This window comes from Tachypleus tridentatus, chromosome 13, assembly GCF_004210375.1.
Source record: "Tachypleus tridentatus isolate NWPU-2018 chromosome 13, ASM421037v1, whole genome shotgun sequence".
Taxonomy (NCBI): Eukaryota; Metazoa; Arthropoda; class Merostomata; order Xiphosura; family Limulidae; genus Tachypleus; species Tachypleus tridentatus.
The window spans coordinates 35,312,367-35,338,538 of NC_134837.1; the positions used below are offsets into that span (position 1 = coordinate 35,312,367).

Below are 26,172 nucleotides of genomic sequence, written 5' to 3' on the forward strand. Positions count from 1 at the left end.
AATAACTTAGGCCTTCAGCAAAGTTATAATTACTTATATTTGTAAATAATGTAGCTTCGATAACCAAGCCATTGTCGACTGGTAAAGTCATTGTTATCTTGCTTCAATTTTCACTTTTTATTTACTCTAACGTAAATTGTAACAAAATGCATATAACGGAAATTGTTTTCTCAGTTCAACCGGGGTAGCTTAACATATTTTCGCTCATAAAGACATTATTGGTAGTGCTTCACATAATGTTTGTTAGTAAAGACATTTATTAATACTGCAACACACACTAAAATAAAATTAGTAATAATGGAAAATGAAATAGATATAATGTGTAAGATCAATAAACACTTTATTTATTTATTATTGTTATTTTGAGAAGTTGTGTCGTATATGGTGTGTCGTTATCCCCCACTTTGCATTGTTACCGATTCCAATTCTCATGGATTCTGTGTGACTTTACTATTGGTAATACTGTAATAAATGTTGCTTAGGATACCTTTTCTCTTTTAAATAAAATCCCGGATAGATTATCTAGCTGTCATGAAAAAAATTACTTTTCTGTGGACTTTTAGACATTTCAAACATTGTCTTCTATGCCTGCTTTCACCAACTAGTTGCACATAGGGTGAAAAGCGTGTACGTTAATTATGTACTTGAGCTGGCCTGCGAATGCTTGCGTTTCTTTGAACTCGTGCTTCGCATTTCTAGTCAGTGGCTGTGAAGTAAAAGTGATTGTCAAATCTCATTATTCAATTAAAGTCGCTCAAGAGGTGACGGCGGATGGTGTTCACTAGCTACCTTCCCTCCGAACTAGCAGCTCAGAATTAGAAACATCTAGCTCAATTAGTCTTTACGTGGCTCTGTGCAGAACTTCCCGAACAAACAGACAACGGAGGTACTACGTTTTTAAATAAATGATAATTAAATACAGTTAGCCTTACCTGGCAAGAGAATACGTTTCATCTCTGGATGTTATGCACACGTGTCATGAAAACATGGCTGACAAATACTCATCCTGTGCCCCTTGGAGTTTCCTAATAAAAAACTTAAAAAAAGGTGTCAGCCTCAACTGACACAGCACAAGGACCGGCATGACCAGGTGGGTTAAGGCGTTCGGCTCGTAATCTAAGGGTCGCGAGTTCGAATCCCCGTTGCACCAAACATGCTCGCCCTTTCAGCCGTGGGTACGTTATAATGTTAAGGTCAGTCCCACTATTCGTTGGTAAAAGAGTAGCCCAAGAATTGGCAGTGAGTGGTGATGATTACCTACCTTTCCGCTTGTCTTGCACTGCTAAATTAGGGACGGCTAGCGCAGATAGCCCTCGAGTAGCTTTGCGCGAAATTCTAAACAAACAAAAACATAGTACAAAAGAACAAGGTTGTTGCAAGACGTATTTTTTACCACATCTTTCTGAAGCCAGTAGTATAAGTCTTGCAGTTTCTTAGCCCGTGGTTTGAAGATAACATAAAAAAACAAACTAATTCCAGTGAATTTAACTAGCCGAAATATGAAAGCATGTATAGAAAACGTTAAGCGGCCATTGTGGGGGAGTAAATTAAATCTCACGTGCGCACATCTCTCGGGAAATTATGTCAATGAAACCCGTCATGCCGTTTATACAGAAATTTGCTTTAAACTTATGTCCATCTGTGATAAACATATTTACCAGTTGAGCGAGTTTAAAATATTCAATTATCATGTTTAAACCAAGAAACAGAAGTGTATTTAAAACCTATATAAACCTTATTATCTAAACTGAAGAAATTAATTGTTTTGCTACATTTGTTTATATGATAATCATCGAAACGGGTTTAAGACATTATGCTCTTGACTCTACTGCACTAACAAAATAGAAATAAAAAATGTGCACTTTCTATAGCTTCTGTACGCTTAGCCTGCCCCCTTTTAAAATATATATATTTGAATAATAACTAAATAATTGTAAATATTCATTTACTCTCATGCTGCCCTCTTAACTTTATCGAAGATAACGTTGGCCTTTGTGTTTTTAAACTTTAACCTAAAAGTCCACAGATTTTGAAACCACTACTTACAACTTCTGAATGCTCTCATTTGTTCCTTTTTAGGAGACATCTAAGAGAAGAATGTCATTATAAAAATGTTTATGTTTGTTTTATTTGTTTGTTACAGAAGAGAATATCTCAAAGAGGTAAAAATGAAGCAGGCAACCCGTTTTAAACCATGAAGACAATACAACTCACTGAGCACTATATAACTTCAGACTTTAATGACAACAACTGGCAATTACATCATACATTCTTCAATTGAACATTAAATTATGATAATATTTTACATTAGCAGTGGTTAATGGCATATAATACAAACAAACAATACATCTCAATATCCAAATTACACCCTACTACCTATAAGCTAAAGGTTCGGGGCTTATGTCATTCATGACTTCTAACCCAAATGTATTAACATTTAACTTTCATGTACAATATACGCTTCAATACGACTGATTACCGAGTTTTTTACTCCATGATAATCGTTTCAGAAAGCGTTTTCCTTCACCATATAATTCAATTTATTGTTTTTCTTACAAGCGAAGAAGTGTTATTCTAATAAACAGTTTCAGTAATAGAGTACGTTTCATTAAACAACTTTCCAAAAAAGTCTGAATTTGTAGCAGTGATATCCAAGCGCTTTGCTATTGTTACCCAACGAATATTACCATGAGAATTAACAACTGTCTTTATAAGCTTCAAAAATCGTTCACTTTTCAGACTAAATATAATACGTAGACTGTTTATATTCCCACGACAAGAAACACTACAAGTTTTATTTATTTATTATATTTGGCTCGGATCCACGTATCTCCATATTTAAAGATCAGAGTTCTGAGATCATAAAGGCTACTTTGCCTATAACCAGTTGACACGAGCACCAACAGATTCTTGCCACCCGTCATCTTTTAGTGGGAAGAAACAGTAGACGTTTTATCATAAAGCAGAGCGCGAACCCATAAACGAAGTAACAGGTAAAATCCAGCTTGGGCCTCGGAGAACTGCTCTGTTTATCTGGGACATAAAAAAAAATCAGATGTCATTTATACAAAGGGGGAACGAGGACAATGCGAAACATTTTAAAAGCATTATTTACTGAAACAAATTAATTTGTTAGCATGAGCTATTTAATATTTTATTATTTTGATATCACTCATGATATTCAGAGAAGTGTGAATAAAGCTGAGAATCTGATTATTATGATAACATCTTAAATTAAAATAAAACATAAACTGAGTTAATTTATCATTGTAATTAATATATTTTACTCATATGTTTTCTTCCGAATGCTTCGACTCTCCGGAGAACCTCTTGTACACCAGTTTTTCCAGCCTGATTATTTGACTAGTCAGAAAATCTATTTTACACCAGTGCTTTTTTTTTGATTGTTTGACTCTTCAGAGAACCTGTTTCACACTAGTGCTTTCTTTCTGATTATTTGACTCTTCAGAAAACCTGTTTAACGCTATTGTTTTTTATTCAGATTATTTGACTCTTCAGAGAACCTGTTTTACACTAGTGTTTTCTTTCAGATGATTTGACTCTTCAGAGAACCTGTTTTACTCTATTTTTATTCTGATTATTTGACTCTTCAGAGAACCTGTTTTACATTAGTGCTTTCTTTCTGATTATTTGACTCTTCAGAGAACCTGTTTTACGCTATTGTGTTTTTATTCTGATGAACTGACTCTTCACATATTTCATACACCAGCATATTCCATCATATGGTTTAAACTTTCATATAATCTGTTGTACAGCAGTGTTTTACTACCCGATGGTCTGACTCTTCAGAAAATCTGTTGAACACAAGATATTTTCATCCGTACTGTTTATGGAGACTTTACTGTACACCTGTTTTCCATCCTGGTGGATGACTCTTCGAATAGTCTGTTGTTGTGTTAATCTGGCGGTTTGACTTTTCACACAGTTTGGTGTATATTATTGTTTTCGTACTATCCATTTGACTCATTAGAGTATATGTTGTACACGTGTGATGTTTTTAATAAACTAACTGATACTTACAACATATTTTTGGAACTTTTTTATAGTCATTCCTACCCTGTTGGACAGAAATAGCAATAAAACATACCAGGAAAATTCTGACCAGGAGAACCAGCAAAGGATCCCTGTTCTCTTGTTTCTGATACGTTCGGTGAGTTGAATTTCACACCTAAAATTATATTTAAAAAATCTCATCAATCGATTTTCTTTTTCTTTACATTAGTTTAATGTGGTTTTTTTTTTTACGTTACGTTGTCGTGTTTTCAATAAAATAAGACAAAACTGTTCCAACTGGTCGATATTTTTATTTTTCTTTGCTTTCTACTTTCTGATAACGACCAGTTAACGACTCCCCACCCCAAGAAAAAAAGAAAAAACAGTGAAATAACGAAACTTCTGCAAGTTAAAGATAACTTTTCTTGAAAAAACTGGTTTCACATTAATTAAGCACAGCCCACGAACCATTAAAGATTTTAACATGAAATATTATATAATAAGAACTTGGTAACAAACAGTAAAATTGAAACTAGAATACAATTATTTTCGCTTACAGCAGAGTACCACAGCTTAACCTACGTAACATTTTCGTAAATAAGGAGTAAAAACATTTAGCAAGTAGCCAAGGATACAGTTAGTTTACAAAATAGTTCAGAATCATTACACATAATAAAAAACAAAATTCAATGTTTCGATTCAATTCGAATCCCTGTCCCATTAAACATGCTCGCCATTTCAGCCATAGGGAGGTTATAAATAACGGTCTATCCCACTATTCGTTGGTAAAAGAGTAGCCCAAGAGTTAGCTGTGGGTGGTGATGACTAGCTGCCTTTCCTCTAGTCTAACACTGCTAAATTAAGAACGGCTAGCGCAGATAGCCCTCAAGTAACTTTGCCCGAAATTCAAACCAAACCAATTTATCAAGTAAAAATAATTCACTGAGATGGGTCCTGCAAGGCCAAGCGTGTTAAGGCGTGCGACTCGTAATCTGAGGGTCGCGGGTTCGTATCCCCGTCGCGCCAAACATACTCGCCCTTTCAGGCATGGGGGCGTTATTATGTTACGGCCAATCCCACTATTCGTTGGTAAAAGAGTAGCCCAAGAGTTGGCGGTGGGTGGTGATGACTAGCTGCCTTCACTCTAGTCTTACACTGCTAAATTAGGGACGGGAAGCACAGATAGCCCTCGAGTAGCTTTGTGCGAAATTCCAAAAACAAACAAACAAATTCACTGAGATTTCTCAATCTGGTTTCAAATAATCCTACTTACGAAGGGTGATATAACTGTACCGAGCAGAATTAAAATCGAAAGGATTATTTATTATGTAGATTTGATTTATCGAAATTTTTCCATATAAATTGTCTTAGTCATTACATTTGAATACAACGGTTGCTGTGGGAGGATTATTTTAGTAACTCATGGAAAATAATGTGACATTTTATATCAAAACCTCATTGTTTTACCAGCTTCAATAAACACCAGTTGGGAAACTATAATAATTTACGTGATAAATTAAAACTGATTCAATATTCGAGTGATAAAGAAACAAGTTACTGCCCCAGTTAAACTTTCTCCGTCGTGTATAATAAACTTTTGATATCATTTAGAGACTGATCTTTGTAAAATTGAAATTCCAAGTTAAACTACTGACCTGGAGATGATTACCTGAACAGAAAGATTGTTTGTTTGTTCGTTCACCTGTACGATACTTTATGTACGGAATAAGTTAAATGGTCAGATCAGAGAATCCCATGTTTTAGATACAACTGTCACTAATTTAGAACTGGGAATCGAAGACAATTAAACAGTTGGCAACTGTCGCTGTTGTCTAAAGCGTTTACTCTTAACGAAAGCGCAGGACTGCCTGTCACTCTTGATCAGTGGTACCCAACCTTTTTTATGTCCCGCTCCCCTAAAAAATGTTAATATGTTCTCGCACCACTCACAGTAATTATTTATTGAAGAATAAAGGTGAAGGTGGCCAAAACAAATGTTATCTCGCACCCCTTAGGGTACGAGCACCCCTGTTTGGGAACCACTGCTCTTGATCGTAACAATTGAAAGCGGAAAGCGTGTTTAGTAGCATCGTGTTTCGAACCGAAATCCTTGGATCGTCAGCCCAATACGCTAACCACTGGTCCACGTTTTCGCCGTATAGAAATAGACTACAGGCTCCTGAAGTAAAAATACTGAAGGTGTATCTGTCCCATTGTATCGCATCACGTGTTCTGAAGTGTATATAGTGCACGGTATTGCATAATCTGTAAGAAAAATGCCAAAGCGCATAAATAGTTTAAAAAAGTCATCTTTTATCGTAGTTTATGTTTTTATTTGTTTCTACTTCTTGGAGTAAAAATCTCATTTATCTTATGCGTTTTCATTGCTATCGACAGAGCTTGATTCTGAATTCCATATTCGTTTCCGTAAGCCTCGTTTGAATGGCACGAAGTCGCGAGACCTCAGCTGCTGTGAGGATAGTGACATGTTTTAAATTGCAGATCACGTGCCAAGTGTGAATCTGATCCCAGCGAAATCTGAAACGTTTACGAAAGGATAACTCTGGTCTCGTTACATGGCTACTTTCAACACGGGAGGAACACATTGAGCGCCACAAGGGTGGAGTTACAAAAACATTTGGTTGAAAACGACAGCCAGAATAACAATAATGTTTCTTTCTCATTAATGCAGTAAAGTTTATCATGACACAAGGCATGTCTTATAGTCAGGAGGATATATTACGCCTTCTAAGACATTTATTACCAACGCTCAAGATATTTCTTTTACTGTAAAAATAAAATAAAAATACTGTAAAACAGCAACATATTACATGTCTGATAAATGTCTATAATTATGGGAAGACATTGTTTCTGTGTGTAATAGGGAGTTTGTAATCCCAAAATAATAAAGCGTATTTATTAAAATATCATTTTATAATACAAAATAAGTCTTAAGTAAATGGTCTCGAAAAACCTTTTATTATTAAACCTCAACACGGGTAGGAAATTATTTATTGATTAATGTGCGGACTTCGAATCAGGAGGACCAAGGTTCGAGCCCGCGATATACCACGGAACACGTTCCACATTTTCAGATGTCGGGGAGTTATAAAGTAGACAGTTAGTTAAGACTAATCATGTAAGTAATTGGTGTTGCTTGACTGGTTTCCCTCTCTTTCTGGTCAGCAGTTCGAAGTTGAGGACGGATATGGTTTTATATTTAAGTCACTGAATTCATTTAATTCTTGTATTACGTAAGGTACTGTCCAGTCTGAGTGTAGCAACACTAGATCTAAAGCACAAACATGAAGTATCAAAACTTCACAGCAAATGATGGATTTATTTATTTAATTTTACTTCTTATTTCAGAAGGACAACAAACCATGTCTTTGACGTTATACGAGCGGAGACCCGAAAAACATTTGCAGTAAATTAGTATCTTTAATAAAACAGTACTTTTTTTAATTACAGAATTTCTAGAATCATACGAAATAATTATAATCGCAGACACCGAAATAGGAAAGTTCACTTATCCTAAGCCTGAATAAAAACCCCATAACCAGAGCGCTTTCGAAAGATGGACCTTTCTTCTTCAGGCGCAAATTAGCAAGAAGAAGAAAGATCCACGTTTTGAAAGCGCTTTAATCATAGGATTTCTATTCATTTCTGTCAAGACTTCTTGAACCTATGTATTTTTCTAACTTTATGAATTATTCCAAGCTTAATATTAGTTAAATCTCTATTAAGTACGGCCTATATTCGATAAGTTGTGTTTTTTGTGTTTTTTTTTTTGCTTTAGATTATTTAGGGTTAAACTTTAATGTACTTAACGCCATGAATAGATAAACATATAATGTTATTCTTCGACCTAACGTTAGACCTTTTTTAAAAGTTTCGATCCGGTTTTAATACGTTGTTGTACAAAACGTATACTAAACTATATTTACATATACCTTTTCTTCACATCCGTTGCAAAGTTCACGCGCATGTGCATTTAAATAGAAAGTAATAGGTACATTTTCAGAATAGGCAGAAACTGAGTATTATTATAATATATTCGATTTTTCTTTAAATATTCTTCGAGTTGTCTTATGTATAGAACACAATCTCTTCGTTTCATCACTTGAGTCAAGGGTTAGAATTTAGATGTGTAATTTATATGCTAACTTCTTCAGTATCTATGGTACTATCCTAGAAAAATTATCCGTCATCCCCTAATTTACATGTATGTGTTTGTGTGTGGGTATAAAAATAAAAGTTGCCTACATAATGTGTAGTTTAAAATATTCAAAATATAGTTTCAGAGAAATATTGATTTGTAATTTTCACTTTACCATGAGCGCTTGCCATACTATATTCGTAATTAATTAGATCCATAATATTTACAATATGAATCAAGTGTTACATTAGTGTCAGCTTTATTACACGATACATTACTAGAGTAAGTTTTACCTTATTATCAATATCTTCCTAGCTTGTGATGAGTACAACTTAAGCTTTAGATCTGCTATAAAGAGATTATGCCATAAAAAAAAAATAGAAAGCGAATAATTAATAGATGATTCTAACATTCATGGTTGAATTTTTCGTAAGTGTAATTAAATGTACAAAAATATTAAAAGTAAAGAAATGGTTGTTGTTGTTGTTTTTGAATTAAGCACAAAGCTACACAATGGGCTATCTGTGCTCTGCCCATCACGGGTATCGAAACCCGATTTTTAGAGTTGTAAGTCCACAGACATGTAGCTGTACCACTAGGGGGCGTTAAGAAATGGAACAGTTTAATTCTCACTATGTACCATGACAACAGTAATAACTAAAGATAGAATTGTATTTATCTGTTTAAATAATATTACGTAACACTGTTTAGGGTGGATCAACATATCGCAAGTTCCAGTTCTGCTACCCACTCCCCCAAAAAAAAAATCACTCTGAACTTTGGAGCCGTGTTACTTCATAAGGGTATCGGCCAATTCCATCATCCCGGTCAGACAAGATCAGCCCAAGAGTTGGCGATAGTTGCTGTTGACCAGTAAATTCCCCCTCCCCTAGTCTCGTTACCAGTTCAAAATTACAAACGGCTCGCGCAGACTGTCCTTGTGTAGTTTTGCTCTAATACCCTAAAGAACAAATAAAAAACATCGTTCAGCAAATTGTTTGTTTTTTTTGTTATTCTTTTACCTTGCATTCGCCTTGCCGTTTCCTGAGTGTTGATATCTAGTTTTCTGTCTGCTTGCTTCTTCGACTGTTCTTCGACACCTAGTGAAACAGTGCGATCATTTTAAATGTAAACCCCCAAGCTAAACAGCTATCACATTATTTTAACGTCACACCTGCAAACCTACAAGCTAAACAGTCATACGTGAGTGGACTTAAGTTTTCTGTTTTAACTCCTGAACACGAAGATATAATAAATTTAAGCTTTGGTTTCCACGTAACATTTATATAGCTACGTAAAGATCGAGGTAGTTAGTTTATTCAGATTAGAATATCGCTGTCGCATAGTAGCGCATTTCTTGAAGAGAACACGTGTAAATCAAAGGTTTAATAATCCTGTAACTTGGATGTTATATAATCAGTTTGTTATATAACAAAAGAGAATGATTGAAATACACTAGAATCAGTGAGAATCTTTTAAATAACAGAATGTTTAGTTTTTTGAAAAGAAAAAGTTCTAACAAACCAAATATAAACTTTTTCCACTTTTATGCTTTACGCTCTTATAGTCAGTAAGATCTGAAGGCTTATAACGCTAAAAACCAAGTTTCGATACCCTTGGTAAGAATATTACAAGTGAGACATTGTGCAGCTATGTGGTCAACAACCTCACTTTTAAACAATGCTTGATCATTCATCTGATAACCTTGCTGGGTTCTATGGGTAAAGAAAATCGCTATATACGACTAGTTAAGTTCCATTTGTGCTTGTTTTTGCAACTCCTTGCTGTAAATATAAGTACCATATTACGTTAAGGTACAGACACAAAATCATTGACTTTAAAACTTCCTGCTATAAGTATAATTACCAAGTTGTAGAAGTGTATTGTTTCTATTTATGGAGTGTGTTTTTTTAATACATCTAATGTTAACTTTCACGATATGACAATATTCCTCTTTTGTGATTTATTTAATATATGTATAAAATAATTGCAATGCGATGTCTTAAGGTTGTATGGTGATCCTTCTCTTATGGGGAAATCTTATAGGTTAACAATGACTAAGCTCTGTCAGTAAGTCTCCCTGTGGGTGAGCGATAAGTATCTGGAATTACAATGCTAAAACCCAAATGGTCTACTCTGTAGCTTTGCGTTAAGAAGCAACAACAAGTTATTGGTAAATGAACTATTCTTATCAGGTAAATAATTTTCCAAAATGAATTATACCCATTTTAACATACCGTGATTTACCATTCCAAACGGCTCCATAATTAGAACTTTAAATCGCAACTTCAAAATCGGAGGATTGAAACATGGTACCAGATATGCTCGCCCTTTCAGGAGTGGATTGTTATTGTGTGACGGTAAGTCTCACTATCCGTTGGCAAAATAGCAATTCAAAAGTTGTCAGCGAACAACACTGGTCAATGGCCCCACCATTTTGTCAAAAACAACACACAAAAAAATTGTTACGATTGTGTGACAATTCAAAAGTTGTCAAACAATACTGGTCAATGGTCGCACCAGTTTGTCACAAACAACACAAAAAAAATTGTATCCGTCGGCAAAATAGCAATTCAAAAAAAGTTGTCAGCGAACAATACTGGTCAATGGCCGCACCAGTTTGTCACAAACAACACAAAAAAAAATTGTGTGACGGTAAATATCACTATTTGTTATTGTGTGACGGTAACAAACAACACAAAAAAAAAAAACAATTGTTATTGTGTGACGGTCACTATCCGTCGGCAAAATAGCAATTTAAAAGTTGTCAGCGAACAATACTGGTCAATGGCCGCACCAGTTTGTCACAAACAACACAAAAAAAAAGCGAACAATACTGGTCAATGGCCGCACCAGTTTGTCACAAACAACACAAAAAAAATTGTTATTGTGTGACGGTAAATATCACTATCCGTTGGCAAAATAGCAATTCAAAAGTTGTCAGCGAACAATACTGGTCAATGGCCGCACCACCATTTTGTCAAAAACAACAAAAGTTGTCAGCGAACAATACTGGTCAATGGCCGCACCAAAAAAAAAAAAAATGTTATTGTGTGACGGTAAATCTCACTATCCGTCGGCAAAATAGCAATTCAAAAGTTGTCAGCGAACAATACTGGTCAATGGCCCCACCAGTTTGTCACAAACAACACAAAAAAAAACAATTGTTATTGTGTGACGGTAAATCTCACTATCCGTCGGCAAAATAGCAATTCAAAAGTTGTCAGCGAACAATACTGGTCAATGGCCGCACCAGTTTGTCACAAACAACACAAAAAAAACAACAATTGTTATTGTGTGACGGTAAATCTCACTATCCGTCGGCAAAATAGCAATTCAAAAGTTGTCAGCGAACAATACTGGTCAATGGCCGCACCAGTTTGTCACAAACAACACAAAAAAAAAAAAATTGTTATTGTGTGACGGTAAATCTCACTATCCGTCGGCAAAATAGCAATTCAAAAGTTGTCAGCGAACAATACTGGTCAATGGCCGCACCAGTTTGTCACAAACAACACAAAAAAAAACAATCTTTGCAAATCATATTTCAATTCATTCTAATGCACTTAACTGTAGTAACTTTGCCTAAGCGATACAAACAAATAAGACTTGCAAGTCATTTTTTTTTAAATCAGTGTAATACTGACTGCCTTAATAGTTTGGTAACAAAGAATATAAAGAAACAAGATTTGCAAAAATGGTGTAATGCAGATAGCCTTAGCAGCTTTGTCATAAACAATATAAACAAACAGGATTTGGAAATCATTTTCTTAATTGATGTAATGCAGATAGCCTTAGCAGCTTTGTCATAAACAATATAAACAAACAATATTTGCAAGTCAATTTTAAGTTCGTGTAATGCAGATAGTCTTAGTAGCTTTATTATTAACAATACAAGCAAATATGTTTTACATGTTATGTTTTAAATCAGTGTAATGCAGATAGCCTTAACACCTTTGTTATAAGTGTTATAAAAGTTTTACAAATTCCTTTTTTCAAGTTTAGATGTCGTGAAACAAAACTAATTCACACTATCCGAAAAGAGAAAGAATATTTGAATATCTACAAGCTCAATTTTAGCATGTTATTTTTATTCATTTATCCGTTTATTTATTTATTTTGTCTTTTACAAATATGTTCCACATCAGTCGTGAAAACGAAGGGTAAATAGGCAAGAAAGAAAACTACGGAAACACAGCTTCGAAGCTGTCATCATCTTGCTGTTTTGACCTGCGGCACTCCCTATAACTAACAACATTCTTCCAAAACAATGTTCGGAAAACGCTATAACAAGTTAGAGAAGCATGATAAACCTCGGGAACTGGTTTTCTAGCCAAGCATATCTGAGTTGAAAGATCGATAATATCTGGGTTTGAGACTATTCGTATGAGCTTCCATCTCTGTTGCCACGACTACAAGATATTTTCTTTTCACAATCCATTAGAAAGCAGTAGTGATCTTATAGATTACTCATGACTAGCTTATTAACCAAAACTAAACCACCGATCACTGAACATAAGTTGTTTTTGTTTGTTTGCTTTTGGCTTTTAAAAAGAGTCACCCAAAACTGACGTTAGTAGTTTTCAACAAAGGGCGTTTATAATTTTAATTATTCTTTCCGTTTAAAGACATTAGACGATTTCCATTTATCAGTGTAAAAAACATTGATTGTTGTGGTTATGCATAAACTAACGAAACAGAAAGCACATAATTTAGCGTTTTCGACAGGGCGACTGTTTAAATTTAGCAACAGAATTTCGAAATTAATTTTCTTAACATTGGTGAAACAGCCAAGAATATATTAGTTTTAGTATTTCTATACAGAAATATAAGTAAAATAAAAATATTTGGTGTAATTATAGCCATATATATATATATATATTCATATTTATCTTATCCTTCTGAATTAATTTTCTGCTTTTATAAAAACAAATAATTAAGGTACCGTTTATGAAAGCTAGTATGCCGGAAACCAGACTAGTCCATTTCAGTGCTTAAGCTGAGGTTTTATTTTTGTTTATAGGTCCTTTAATTTTCAAAACCAAAAACAATTAGCATCGTAATCAGATTCATTTCGATTCTTTTTTTCCTTGACATAGGTCTGTTAGTAATTGCTAGTAATTACATCGAGAGCACTTTAGCTCATTATAGTTTAATAAAACTTTTTTTTTTACTCTTACATTGCTCAAACCTTCTTCCTAAAGTTTTGTGATTAGGTGTGCTTACAAAACAACAACAAATTAACTTTCAATGCGATTAAGGGATTCAGCAATGATTAATGTTTCTGTAATGAGAAATTTTCTATCTTTATTAAAGCTAACTAGTTTCCCTCGAATTATAGATCACAAAATGTCTGCTATGTTTCGAAACACTAAGTATAGATTTTCTCTGGTTATTCAGTTTGGCTTCCTGATAGTGTAGAGTGCTTCTAAACATATGTTATTGACTTTAATACAGACTCTCTGGTGTATAGTTTTAACTGATTAAACTAAGATGTTATTTTCAGGTGAGGTATTGCAATATACATTGCAAGGTACCAAATATAGCTTGTTGGTTTCAATGTACGTTCCTTGGCTTATACAGCATTGTATTTAACATGACACGCATACTTTAACATGTTAAACAAGTATAAGTCCTGCAATGAACAGTAAATTTGCGGGCTTACATCGCTCAAAGCCAGGTATTTCGATTCCTCGTTATTGAAACAGCTGATAGCTAATGTAGCTTTTCTCTTATGCAAACAAACAAACAGTTCTTCAGTAGAAGTAATATTATAATGTATTAATTAGGACTGACTGGTCTAAGTACAGGTCTTGTTATGAATATCATGACGTGTTAGATACTTATGACTGACTTCAAAATAGGTCCTCTAGAATATTATATGGCCGGTACAACATTTTAATCTGGTTTCCAGTATGAAGCTATAAGTTTTTCATATTGTTCCAGTTAGGCATGCATTTTATATCTTAACCATAGCTAGCTGTGTTATTTCGTTAGCTTCAATCAGCAAATTTATAGTAGTGTTTTAATCTACAGAAGTTAATTTTTCAACATTTTTACAACATGCTGTTTCATAGCCAGATGTTTAGGGCTCTCAACTCATAATCTGAAGGTCGAGAGTTCGAATCCCCGTCACACTAAACATGCTAGCACTTTCAGCCATAGAGGCATTATAACGTGACGGTCAATCCCACTATTCGTTGGGAAAAGAGTAGCCCAAGAGTTAGTGGTGGGTGATGATGACTAGCTGCCTTCCCTCTAGTCTTTTACTGCGACAGATAGCCCTCGCATAGCTTTGGGCGAAAATCCAGAAACAAACAAATAATGTAGTTTTGACTGCAGTAAACCTAGCTTTTTATGCTTAGTCTTACTCTAACGACCTCGTGCATTAACTTTAAAATTTTGTAACGTAAACATATATAACATTGGTTGTTATCTAATAATTATACTTAACAATGATTGTACTTTTAGCAATACGTCTTTGGTTTAATTACTTCTGTAAGTATGGACGGCTCAGATATACAGGACCTTTAGGTATTGTAACAGGTAACGCCAAACAATATTCTCTCATGACGTCTGTAATCCAACTATTTCATCACATACATGGAATTTTGGATTTAAACTTTCAAATACTTATTCAAACAATCATATAATCGCTCTGATGGTTACTCTAATGGTTACTTACCTCCCACACTTTGTATTCTTGCTGTTGACGCATGTTGAGATGGTGGAAGATGAATTTCTGGAATGAAATAAGAACACATTCTTTTTTTTACAGTTTGAAAACAAAAACGAAATATCTTACTTAGCGTAGTAATTGATACAACGTTTGCAATTAACAAGACGAAAGTAGGAAAAGCATACTGCTCGTCAGAGTTTATCTTTTCTCGCCACATTGTTTGATAAATTATTCAATATGTTCAATTATTACTTTTTGCCACAATATACTTATATTCTTATTAATAGTTATTGTGTTACTGATAAAACTTTAAATCTAAATTACATAGGAGGCATTGCAAAACCTATATTTTACTAACATATTGTTTAAATAGTATGAAAACTTCCAAAACATTTGCTGACACAGTTCATATGTATATATACACGAATGTCTATCAGATTCCACATTTTCAGACCGACACAGTTTATATATATATATGTATGTATCAGATTTTATAAATTATAAAAAGAGTAATTTCATTAAGCGCTGATTTCGTGCGTGTTTACCTTATAGAAAAGCCACAAAGGGCTATCTGCTCAGCCCACCGAGGGGAATCGAACCCCTGATTTTGGCGTTGTATATCCGGAAACATACCGCTGTACTAGCGGGAGCTAAAAACGCTGATTTATAAATTATTTACCAGATTTTTAATTAGGCTTAAGACCCTAGAGAGGAAACAAAAATAATTAAAGTGTTATTACTTTTATTTAAAACAATGGCAAAAAAAATTCAGTGGACATGTACAAAATCTGAAACTATTCTAGATTTTCAGCAGTATTTTAAAATGAAGAGAAATAACAATAAGGGACTTATAAAACCGTTTTGGAGAAGACGGTGAATGTTTGTCCCATTATTACATTCACAGCTAATTTGTGAAATACGGATTAGGCTGGAAGCATCACTCAACTACAGAATTGTTATGAGTTTGAATGTGTTGAATTTCAAACAAAACTTAACACTCGATAAGTTGCAGAAGAAGAGCTAACTAAAATGCTAGATATTCGATATAAATGGATTGTAAAACAAAAATTCCTGGCTTACTCACCAATTCAATACTGAATCGCTATGTGTTCATAATTTTGTAGTCATGCGCATTGAACACATGTGTAAACTAATATACACACTGTTGAATTATTTTTATGGACGATACTCTGCAACACCATAGTCATTTATTTTAAAAAATAAACCGTAGCAAGTATATTTTATTGGGAAATCACCCTCAGCTGATAAGGAGTAGACTTCTTATCTGTTAAACTAGAAACTTAAGAACAAGTTGACACTAGAGCCAGCTGTGTCGTGTTTTAGTCCGAGTCCTTTTATTGGTTTCAGAGAGGTTTTAGAATGACGTTCAAATATCGATCTTGCTACTTCAGCATTTTTAAACAAACAAGCTCTAAATACCACACTTTAGACAAACTATATGAGTTGAGCATTACATTTTTATTCGTTCGAAGTGCTTGGGGACTCTAATATAAATAACAGCTGTAACATTTTATTATGATGAAAATCGTTCAATTATGTAAAGGAAAATGTGGCATTTACCCTACAGTGTAGAGGAAAGGGGGCGCTTTAAGTGTAGATCTCTGACCCAGATAATTTCAACAAAATAGCCATAACTTAAGACTGCCACCTGGTTTCTTAATACCCTTTTATTAAACACTTTTTGGATTCGAGGTGTACTTTGACATCTCCTTTAGGCTTTCATTTGAACAGGAAAGAAAAATTGACTACGCCATAACTGAATATTTATTAAAAATCCAGAGAAAAGCGTTCGATATACAACGTGAAAAACTACATTTCCAGACAGCAAATGTTCATGAATCGACATTAAATAAATGTAACATGCTGAATTTTGTCGAGTTCTTTTAAAAGATGAATGTTTAAAACTTAAACTGAAATAAAAATGTCATAAATACACTACCATACAGCCGAATTAAACCTTGTGTCGAGCCCAGCGAGTTTTTGGCGAAACATCGGAATGCTCCGAAGTCTTCTGATTCTATGGTGTTTATAATCAATATCATGTGAACTTTGTAAGTTTCTTCTTCCTTTTGGACAGTATATTTCTTACTGTCCACTATCATCTCTCCCTCTTGTTTCGTCCAGTAGTTAATGGAGGCTGGATAGGCTTCGGTGTGGCAGTCCATCTTAACGCTGCCCCCTATTGGAGATCCAACTAACTGGTTGGGAATCCAGATCATTGGAGGAACTAAAAATACACATAAATATGAATACTAAATAGATCAATGGAAACAAAAAGGTTCTGATATATCACTGAATTGGTGATAGTTTATTACTTACAAATTAGCCACCGATACAGAAAGACAAGCATACGAAATTAATATTAAGTACACAAAACAAAATATAACCCTCGCCAGCTCTTTGTTCTCTGTAAACGAGACTGAAATTCCTGACAGATTTGTTTTGGTTTTTTTTTTTGACAATTCATATTTAACTTTTTCAGAGTAAAAAACGTAAAGAATGTACGATTTAAAAGATTTTAATGTTTTACAGACTTCTCTATACTATACTAAAACCTGGATAACGATATAAATTTTTTGCTATAACTGTTAGATTATAATAAAGGTTTCCTTTATTCTCACAACTTAAATGTGAAACACCTTATCTACAGTTTTGGAAATTATTATTGAAGGGGTGGGGAAAGGATAAAGGTAAAGATTAGGGGTCATGTCAGTACTTTATTGTATAAAAATAAACTACAGAAACATACAGTCACATGCTGATAACATAAATATTACTGGCTATAATCTAACGATTAAATTCTAACCAATCAGAAAGTTCTACACCTGCGTTAAGCCTATAAAACTATAGGTGGTCTACGCCCAGTAGTGGTGATGTTATCGTTATGGCTCCAGGCGGTGTACGTCTAAGCATGACTCTGTATTAACATGTCACATTTTTCTTGATATATTTGCAAAAGACTGGTGCAATATTCCATGTTTCAGTAGAAGATTTATGTAAATATATAAAGGGTTTAGGTTAAACAGGTTCTGCTAACTCTACAAATGATCAGGATAGAAAACAAAACCTCCGAAAAAAAGATTTTAAGGATATTATCAAATTAATACTACTGTGTTTTTATGCATTCAGGTTGATGTTTGTCAATTACGATTTTAGTGACAGGTGTGTAACAGAGCCACAAAGCCTTATAAGTGTAGTGAGTGTTGATGTGATTTAAATAAATTAATAAATAAGCCTAAAGTGAAAACATAATGTGAGATAACGTAGTCTCGAGTCAAAGGCTTAAAATTTATCCTGAGAGTAAAACTATCATTTCAATTTTAAGTTTAAATTAAGGTTATATTGCCAATATTTTTAATAAAAACAAATCTCTTTAATCAACCGAGACTCTAAGTTAAGAGATCAACAAATATTTTTCCCGTTTTACTATTTAAAACTTTCATTTTATACTTTCAGAATATAGATTAGCAACAATATTAGGTTATACATTAATTAAAAGCTATTGTTTGAACGCATTATTAACCAAAACCCACAGGCTTTTCTATATATTTTGTATTTTGTTTGTAGTTAAACATAAAGCTACACAACGGGCTATCTGTGCTTTGCCCACTAGGGGTATCGAGTGTGTGTGTGTTGTGTTTTCTTATAGCAAAGCCACATCAAGCTATTTGCCTAGTTTACCGAGGGGAATCGAACCCCTGGTTTTAGCGTTAAAAATCCATAGACTTACTGCTTTACCAGCGAGGGACCCATGGGTATCGAAACTCGGTTTTTAGCGTTGTAAGTCCTCAAACATACCGCTGTACCACTGGGGGCTTTTATATATTATAAGTTGTTAACACAACTGATATATTACAGGGTATACTATGGGATGCGCATGCGCAACGCTCATTGATTAGATAAGTTATAATAATACCCAAGTGCACATCCTCAGGGTTCATTTATTATGGATGCAAAATTTTATGTTTCTATGTTCGTTCCTCTTGGAGCTATTTTGGTAGCACACAGACTTGCCCTTCTATTTTTTATATATTTTATGTAATAATGACTTTTACCTTTAATAAATTCACTATCTAGTTGCTAATACCCTTTGTTTTTTGTTTGTTTTTGTGTTTTTTTTTACTTTTGTATAAGTGCTACTTGTTTCAATAAAGATTCCTATTCATTTATATTTATTAGAAAAATAGTATATTTTTATCATTCTGAACTTGGTGTTTTGGATATTTAGAAAATTAGACTATTTTCTTACAGTGAACTTGCAGAAGGATACGCTTGCTTATCGATGGTTGCACTCCGTTGGAAGCGACACACAAGTAGGCCCCCATGTGAAGTCGACTCACTTTGGTAATAGTCAGGTCCATCCCTTCATATGTCTTTTCTGAAAGAAACGTTAACAAAATGATAGTTTTTAATGAAACGTTCTGTTCGGCAAATACACGGTGTTCCTTTTTCTCCCTTAGTTTCTACAATAACTTACTGTTCAACAACAACAATAAAAAGTTTATTACTATTGCGAAAACCAAAATGTCGTTTTCTAACACAATATTGTTTCAATAATGTGTGACGAATGTCTGTTTCACTTTAAAAAATAAACTCAATTTTCGTTATCGCGTGTTTCTTCCTTAAAAAATTCATATATTCATGACATTTGAAAAGTAAGACGAACAATTGTCACACTGAAGAATGAACAAGGAAGAAAGGATATAAATTATAAAGGGAAAATTACATTAAAATACGGTTGAATTTTTATAAAAAAGTGATGGAAAATTAAAACAGAGGAAAAACATCTATAAATAAAAATGGTTGTATGTTGTTCTGAGCAAAACACCTTTAACTGTGGCTATTTATTAATACTGTATTTTTTTTAATTTCCATACCTTCAATTTTTCCGTTTCTAAATGTTTGTTCTTCGAAGTTTATTTTCTCTCATTTTTCATGTATTCAGTTTAGTAATAACTACATTTATATCGTGAAATTCTTTCCAATAACCTTTATTCAGCATCGTTTCAAGAAAGCGATTTTTATGAAACTGTTGACTCATGTAATTACATATCTGTTATGTACTTACAGAACTAGCAACGTCTCTGTAATGAGGACCGGCATGACCCAGTGTGTTAAAGCGTTCGACTCGTAATCCGAAGGTCGCGATTTCGAATCCCCATCACACCAAACATGCTCACCATTTCAGCCGTGGAGGCGTTATAAAGTTACGGTCAATCCCACTATTCGTTGGTAAAAGAGTAGCCCAAGAGTTGGCGGTGGGTGGTCATAACTAGCTGCCTTCCCTCTAGTCTTACACTACTAAATTAGAGACGGCTAGTTCAGATAGCCCTCGAGTAGCTTTACGCGAAATTTAAAAACAACAACATACGTCTCTGTAATTTCTCCTGTAATTTAAGACCAACGCTGAAAGTTTACAACGTATATTTAAGGCTGATAATTTTAGTAATGTTTAAACTACAAGTTCCACCTTTAGAAAGACTGAAGTAGAAGTCCTGAGGTAGGTATTAATTAAAATAAAAAATAAACTAGATATATAGGATTAATCTCGTTAATCACAGTTAAAATGGAAATACTTTACAGTTAACACGTTAAATACTATCATTAAACCCCATGATTCAATGTTATTATTCTCAAGTCAAATCGAAGGACATTTTAACTCAGTATTTTCAAATAGTTAATCATTGTGCACGTAATATTTTTCGACTTGCCATTATTATTATTATTATACAAAAAAATTCTGCGTTTGATTAATTAATGCATGTAAGTTTTATCTTTACCAGCTTTTAATATACGTGACATTTCAATCATCTTATAGTTATTATATTTAAACAACTTTAACTACGCAAAATGGCCATTAAATGTATCTTTCCGATTGTTTTCTTCATTATAATGCTTAAAATCGACTAAGTAATTACTAAGTAACGAATGCACTATTAATAGATACACCATTTCCGCTTGAACTTCCCATTTCCAATCATCATTTAACGTGCAGCTTCCGCTTTCAATTCGTCATTGTAAGCAGACAATTCCACTTTAATCAGTATAACATCAAACTAAACATCAAATCATATTATGAACTAATATTCTCTCGTATGTTAGCTGTCAGTATATTGAAATTCATGGACCATTGTTTAGTAGTTACGTACTTGAACGTATAGGTTGAATTAGTAACACATGTAATTAAATATAAAATCAAAAACATAATAAGTTAATAAAATTACGTTAAAAAAGAGAATTTAATTTTATAGAATTTATCATGATGTACAAAATAATTACATTATTTTATATTTATATACAAACATTCCGTATTAGAGCATTATATTATATTCTCTAATCTTTGCTTTTTATGTGTACATATAACGCTGTTATATCAGTACAAGGCAATACTGAAAAATTTGAAAAACATATATGATCCTTAGAAGTCCGAAAAACCCTCTTTATTGTATAACATTAAACTATCCGTCTTATTCAATCATATCCGCCAACAGATTCCTTGGTATTTTTATTTTATGGTTTAACATTGTTTAGTTTTTGATAGCTTTGTACAATATACAACAATATGGTATTTAACACATATATAGTAATTTATGCTTGTTTTGTTGACCTTTGTGACTTCACAAGAACTGTAACAACTGACAGAAAATACCCATTGAATATCCACTGCATTTAAAACATTTTATTTGTCTTATAATATTAAAAACAAATGAAAACAGACGTTGAAATATATTAAATTATTAAACGATTGTTTTTAATTTTGAAATATTCTTGAAATGATGATAAAGAATTATCCTGTCAAAAGTACTGAAAAATGTTCCATCTTAGAACCTGCTAGAAACTTCTGAAAAAGTACTAGCTATTAACTTGGACAATCGCTTTGGAAGAAGGCACTCATGTTTCACAAGGTACGTTTTACTTTCAAAATTCAGTAGAAGTGATATGATTTATCATTCTAACTATCTTATTTTACTTTATAAAATGGAAAACCAAAAAAAATCTATCATAAAAGCTGGTTGATGAATACACAAAAAACCAGGATATTTTAGCTTTGGTAGAGTTTATATCTTACATTAAGAGGATCAAGTCGGAACAGATACATACTGCTCGAGATACTAGATCTAGCAAATACATACTGATGCCATTACTGGGTGTCACCATATTACTTCTTTCAAGGGCAGAGGAAAGAAACCTGTCTGGGATACTTCGTCTCACTTGAATTTTAAGATCTTCCCCATCAAATAAGAATAGTTCTGGCATAATGCGTGACTTTTAAAAAGCTCCGTCATTTTAATTTATAACAGAACTAGTGATCATGTTACAACGGATCGCGTCCAGAAATCTGTTTTCACACGGACAGGACAGTCAACTAATTTAACTCCTTCTACAAAAACAGTAATAGTGTTTCAAGCTGGGTGTAATTGGGGCCAGTCTTTAATAATATGATGTGTTCGCACAGTTGAAACTATAAAATGATAGATAAACAGACTTAGAAACCGTTATGGCCATTGAACCGAAAAGTAGCCATATCTCGTCTCGAGAGTCTGAAATATGGATGCAAAGTAGAAAACGGATCTAGCAGAAGTTGTAATGCTGAAATGTGGTATACCACATTATGTAAATATTGTGATTAAGAAAATTAAAAAGTACAATTTTCAGATATGATTTTAAATTGGAAAAGGTCTATGATTTCATTAAATATTGTTTTTTTATTAAATAAATTTAAGTGACTATTTTTAAATGAACATTACGAATATTTACAAATAATTATCATAATTATTATACCATATGTAATAAACATCATACTACGAAACTTAGAGTTCAGAGTTGTTATTCTTACCGGTTTCATCACCCCATAGTTACAATAAATTAAAAAATGTATGTAATACCAGATTTATATAAAGGGTCTAAAAATAAATAAAGAATATTGAAATGTTTAATTAATTAACTTAAAACAATATACAATATGTATACATATTGAACAAAATCGGAATGCCTTCTGAAAAGATTTATTCGAGTGAAATACAGTACCACTACAACTTGCGCTTTCTAAGATCTAAAACTATATAAACCAATCCTCTAATTAAATGCTTTAAACGCATGTATAGCATGTCACACTACCAATAGAATGTGTTATTATAGCTGTGTAAATCCGTCTTGTATATTTAAAAATTCATCTGAAGGATATCAACGTGACGATAACGTGTATTATTATATTTATAACAAATCGTTTTACTCCGAAAGTACTTAAACATATCTGGAAAATATTAGCCAGAGAAAGGCTTTAATATACAAACAATATACGAATCTGCCAAAAACACGATCTCATGGATAGGAAGGTTTGAGTAGTGGCAGAAAAACTGTTGTTTTGATTTATAATGGCATTTTTTTTTTTTTTTAGATTTTATACAGCTATGCTCAGTTTAGCAGTGTAGAGAGATTTATTTCAGGCAGCACTTCTTTAATAATAACTAAATGATCTCTCTTACTAACAGCCCATATAGAAAACGAAATATACGAACTTTCTTTCGTAATTTTATTCCAAAAAAGAACACAGAAACGACCACTTATCTTTTCTGAAACGACGTAAAAGGCACTTGCTCTGACTAATCAGAATAGGCCATGACAGAAGAGTTATCTGTTTCAGGCAATATTTATACGATGACATATAATATTTGTGGTAGTAAGAAGAACTGAAGAAACTCCTACGAGGTGTGTGTGATATAAATAAAATAGTTCGTCTTATTCGGGATTGAGTACGCTATATTTAAGCGATTTTAAATTTCCAAATTAACAGATCATGTGAAAACTATAACCGATATAAAGTCACTGTCGAACGACATGTACCAGTCGTACGTTTTGATATTATTTGACGTTTATTGGGCAGTGTACTGACACCGTAAATTGATTGTTTTTGGTAAGAGAATGTAACAACCTTTCCAGTGTAGTATATTTATACACTCAGATCTTAAATATATATTCAGACGGGGAGTTTAGAATTTTCAAGCCTGAAATAGCCCTTGTTATTAATGGCATTGACAAACGAAAGAATGTGGATGATCATCATGGGGTACCTGGACCATCAAAAAGAAAACAGCTTAAAATTCATTAGCAAAAGCCATATGTGTGACCGACACAACAAAGAACAACATAAGCAAGAATATTTTTTTTCTGGAAACAAAATCAACAAAACATAGGCTAAGGAAGTTATGACTTCCGGCCATATCCTCTGTTCAAAAGTAACATATTCTAAAGAATCTAGAGAATGAAAGGGGCATTCATTTTATTCTATACAAAGACATACGCAGTGTTTGTTGATTTTAGAGCACTAGGAAACTGTCATTCTTAAACACTAGATGGACTATGGCAGGGCTGTAGAGAGTAATAGTTTACTTTGTACGTGAAAATCTTTCCACGTAATGTTTTGCAGTGGAAACTCTTTTGCAGGACTATTTTCAAGAGCATGATCATTAAATACAGCATGACCGGACGTAGCGACACGGACTTCAATGACGTGGTGAGACGTCAAAATAATTTATATTATATTGTACTCAATCTTTTATAAGCTGTTTTATCATTATTGCTTTTCCAAAAACAGTAACAAGACGAGTGTTACATACCTCATTAAGCTGAAAAATAGAGAGCTTTATGTTGCTCGCGAGTTCTGTCAGAACCTATAAAGCGAAATAAAGTGTAAGGTATAGGGGGTGTATTTTAGGCAAAGACTAAGCCAAAATTCGGCGAAAAGGCTGTAGCCAAAAGCAAAATGAAAAATTAATTGTTTTCTCTGTGTTCGATTCTTAGAGGACACTAATAAAGAAAGCAGAGGAAAACCTCCAGTACTACAAAATACAAGATTGTACTTGTGAGCCTTGAATAACAATTATCGCAGGTTAAACAACAAATAATAGCATGTTGTATTGTAATTTTACTATTAAATTCTGTTTAATTACAATTGCGTATTGTTGTATTTTCCAAAATTAGACGTGCTGAGTGTTATTCATTAATTTAATGTGTTCATTATTGTTCAACAGCAATAGGTCACAAAATAGGGACAGAATACAATTTTAGCAACAGGGTATGAGACCTCAAGTTCCAAAATCACATTTTTTAACTTTTTTGTTACATCTAAGTATGAAAAAAAAATCCACTACTCATTAATCTTAAATTTCGATGCTTAAATTAACAGAATAACTTTTGTTTTCCATGCACTTGAAGGAAAATTAGGATAAGTTGATTTAATTAATAATTTTTATTTTTAGGCTTTTGTGACATTTTGTCTGGGTATATTTCTCTTTAAAATGTCAAGTAAATATTGTTATTGAAAAAAAAAACTTATTATCGGCCTCCATTGGTTCAACAATAAGTCTCTGTGCTTACAATACTAAAATTCAGGTTTCGTGGTAAGCACAGTGCAAATAGTCAATTGTGTTGTTTGTCGTTTATCGACATCTTACTTGCTAATTAAGACGAGGAATTGTGTTAGTGATCAGAGAATGAAGTTTACGAGTAGTATAAGAACACAGCAACTTGCTGTTTGTTACACATGTGTCAGAAGCTGATTTATGGAGAACACATCTTAACGACTCTTTGCTTGAAGAAAAATAGATTAGAAACAACATAGCAATACTTAAAATTTATTGAGGATCTAATAAAACTATATATTTGTAAGTTTTTGGAATAATTAAGTTGTAAGTTTTTTATATATATGTTTATAATTTTATGAGCACTGGCGACTGTTCTTAAGGAATAAGCTTCCTTATGGTTTGGTATGGCTTACTTTGAATTTCACGCAATGCTACTCAATGGCTATCTACGCTAGTTGTACCTAATTTAGAAGTGTGAGACTAGAGGGAATGCAACTAGTCATCACCACCCACCGCCAACTTTTGGGCTATTCTTTTACCAACAAATAGTGAGATTGACCGTCACATTATAACGTCCTCACGGCTGAAAGGGCGAGCATATTCGATGTGACGGGGATTCGAACCCGTAACCTCAGATTACGAGTCCAGTGCCTTAACCACCTGGCCATGTCGGGCCCTTCCTTGTGGAACGTAATATAAAATAGAAAATTTAATATTTATATATAATATACATCTTAGTAAGGTCCCCTCTTCAAGGGTACAGCGTTAAATTCACGGTCTTATGACGCTACAAATTTGGTTTCAATACCCTTTACGATCAGGGCACATGTAGTCTATAGTGTAGCTTGGTGCTTTAACAGAAAACACATAAGCTGAAATCTTTAAAGTCTATGCTGCCATCTGTATTTTATTTTATATTTTATATTTCATTACAT

The 26,172-nt window shown here is 33.4% G+C and overlaps 1 protein-coding gene across 3 annotated transcripts in view; it reads right to left on the reverse strand.

The window, feature by feature from the left end:
• Positions 1–2,220: 2,220 nt before the first annotated feature.
• Positions 2,221–26,172, reverse strand: part of LOC143239408 (lachesin-like) — a 70,431-nt gene continuing 46,479 nt past the window's right edge. For 2 of the 3 annotated variants that reach the window (XM_076480437.1, XM_076480435.1), the window contains 6 exons: positions 19,123–19,251; positions 16,813–17,100; positions 14,859–14,915; positions 9,196–9,273; positions 4,109–4,189; positions 2,221–3,033 (listed from right to left, as the gene is read on the reverse strand). In XM_076480437.1, the coding sequence (XP_076336552.1) occupies positions 2,921–3,033; positions 4,109–4,189; positions 9,196–9,273; positions 14,859–14,915; positions 16,813–17,100; positions 19,123–19,251 (746 nt within the window). In that variant the 3' untranslated portion in view covers positions 2,221–2,920. The remainder of the gene's footprint in view (positions 3,034–4,108; positions 4,190–9,195; positions 9,274–14,858; positions 14,916–16,812; positions 17,101–19,122; positions 19,252–26,172) is intronic. The other variant, XM_076480436.1, reaches the window with a different exon arrangement.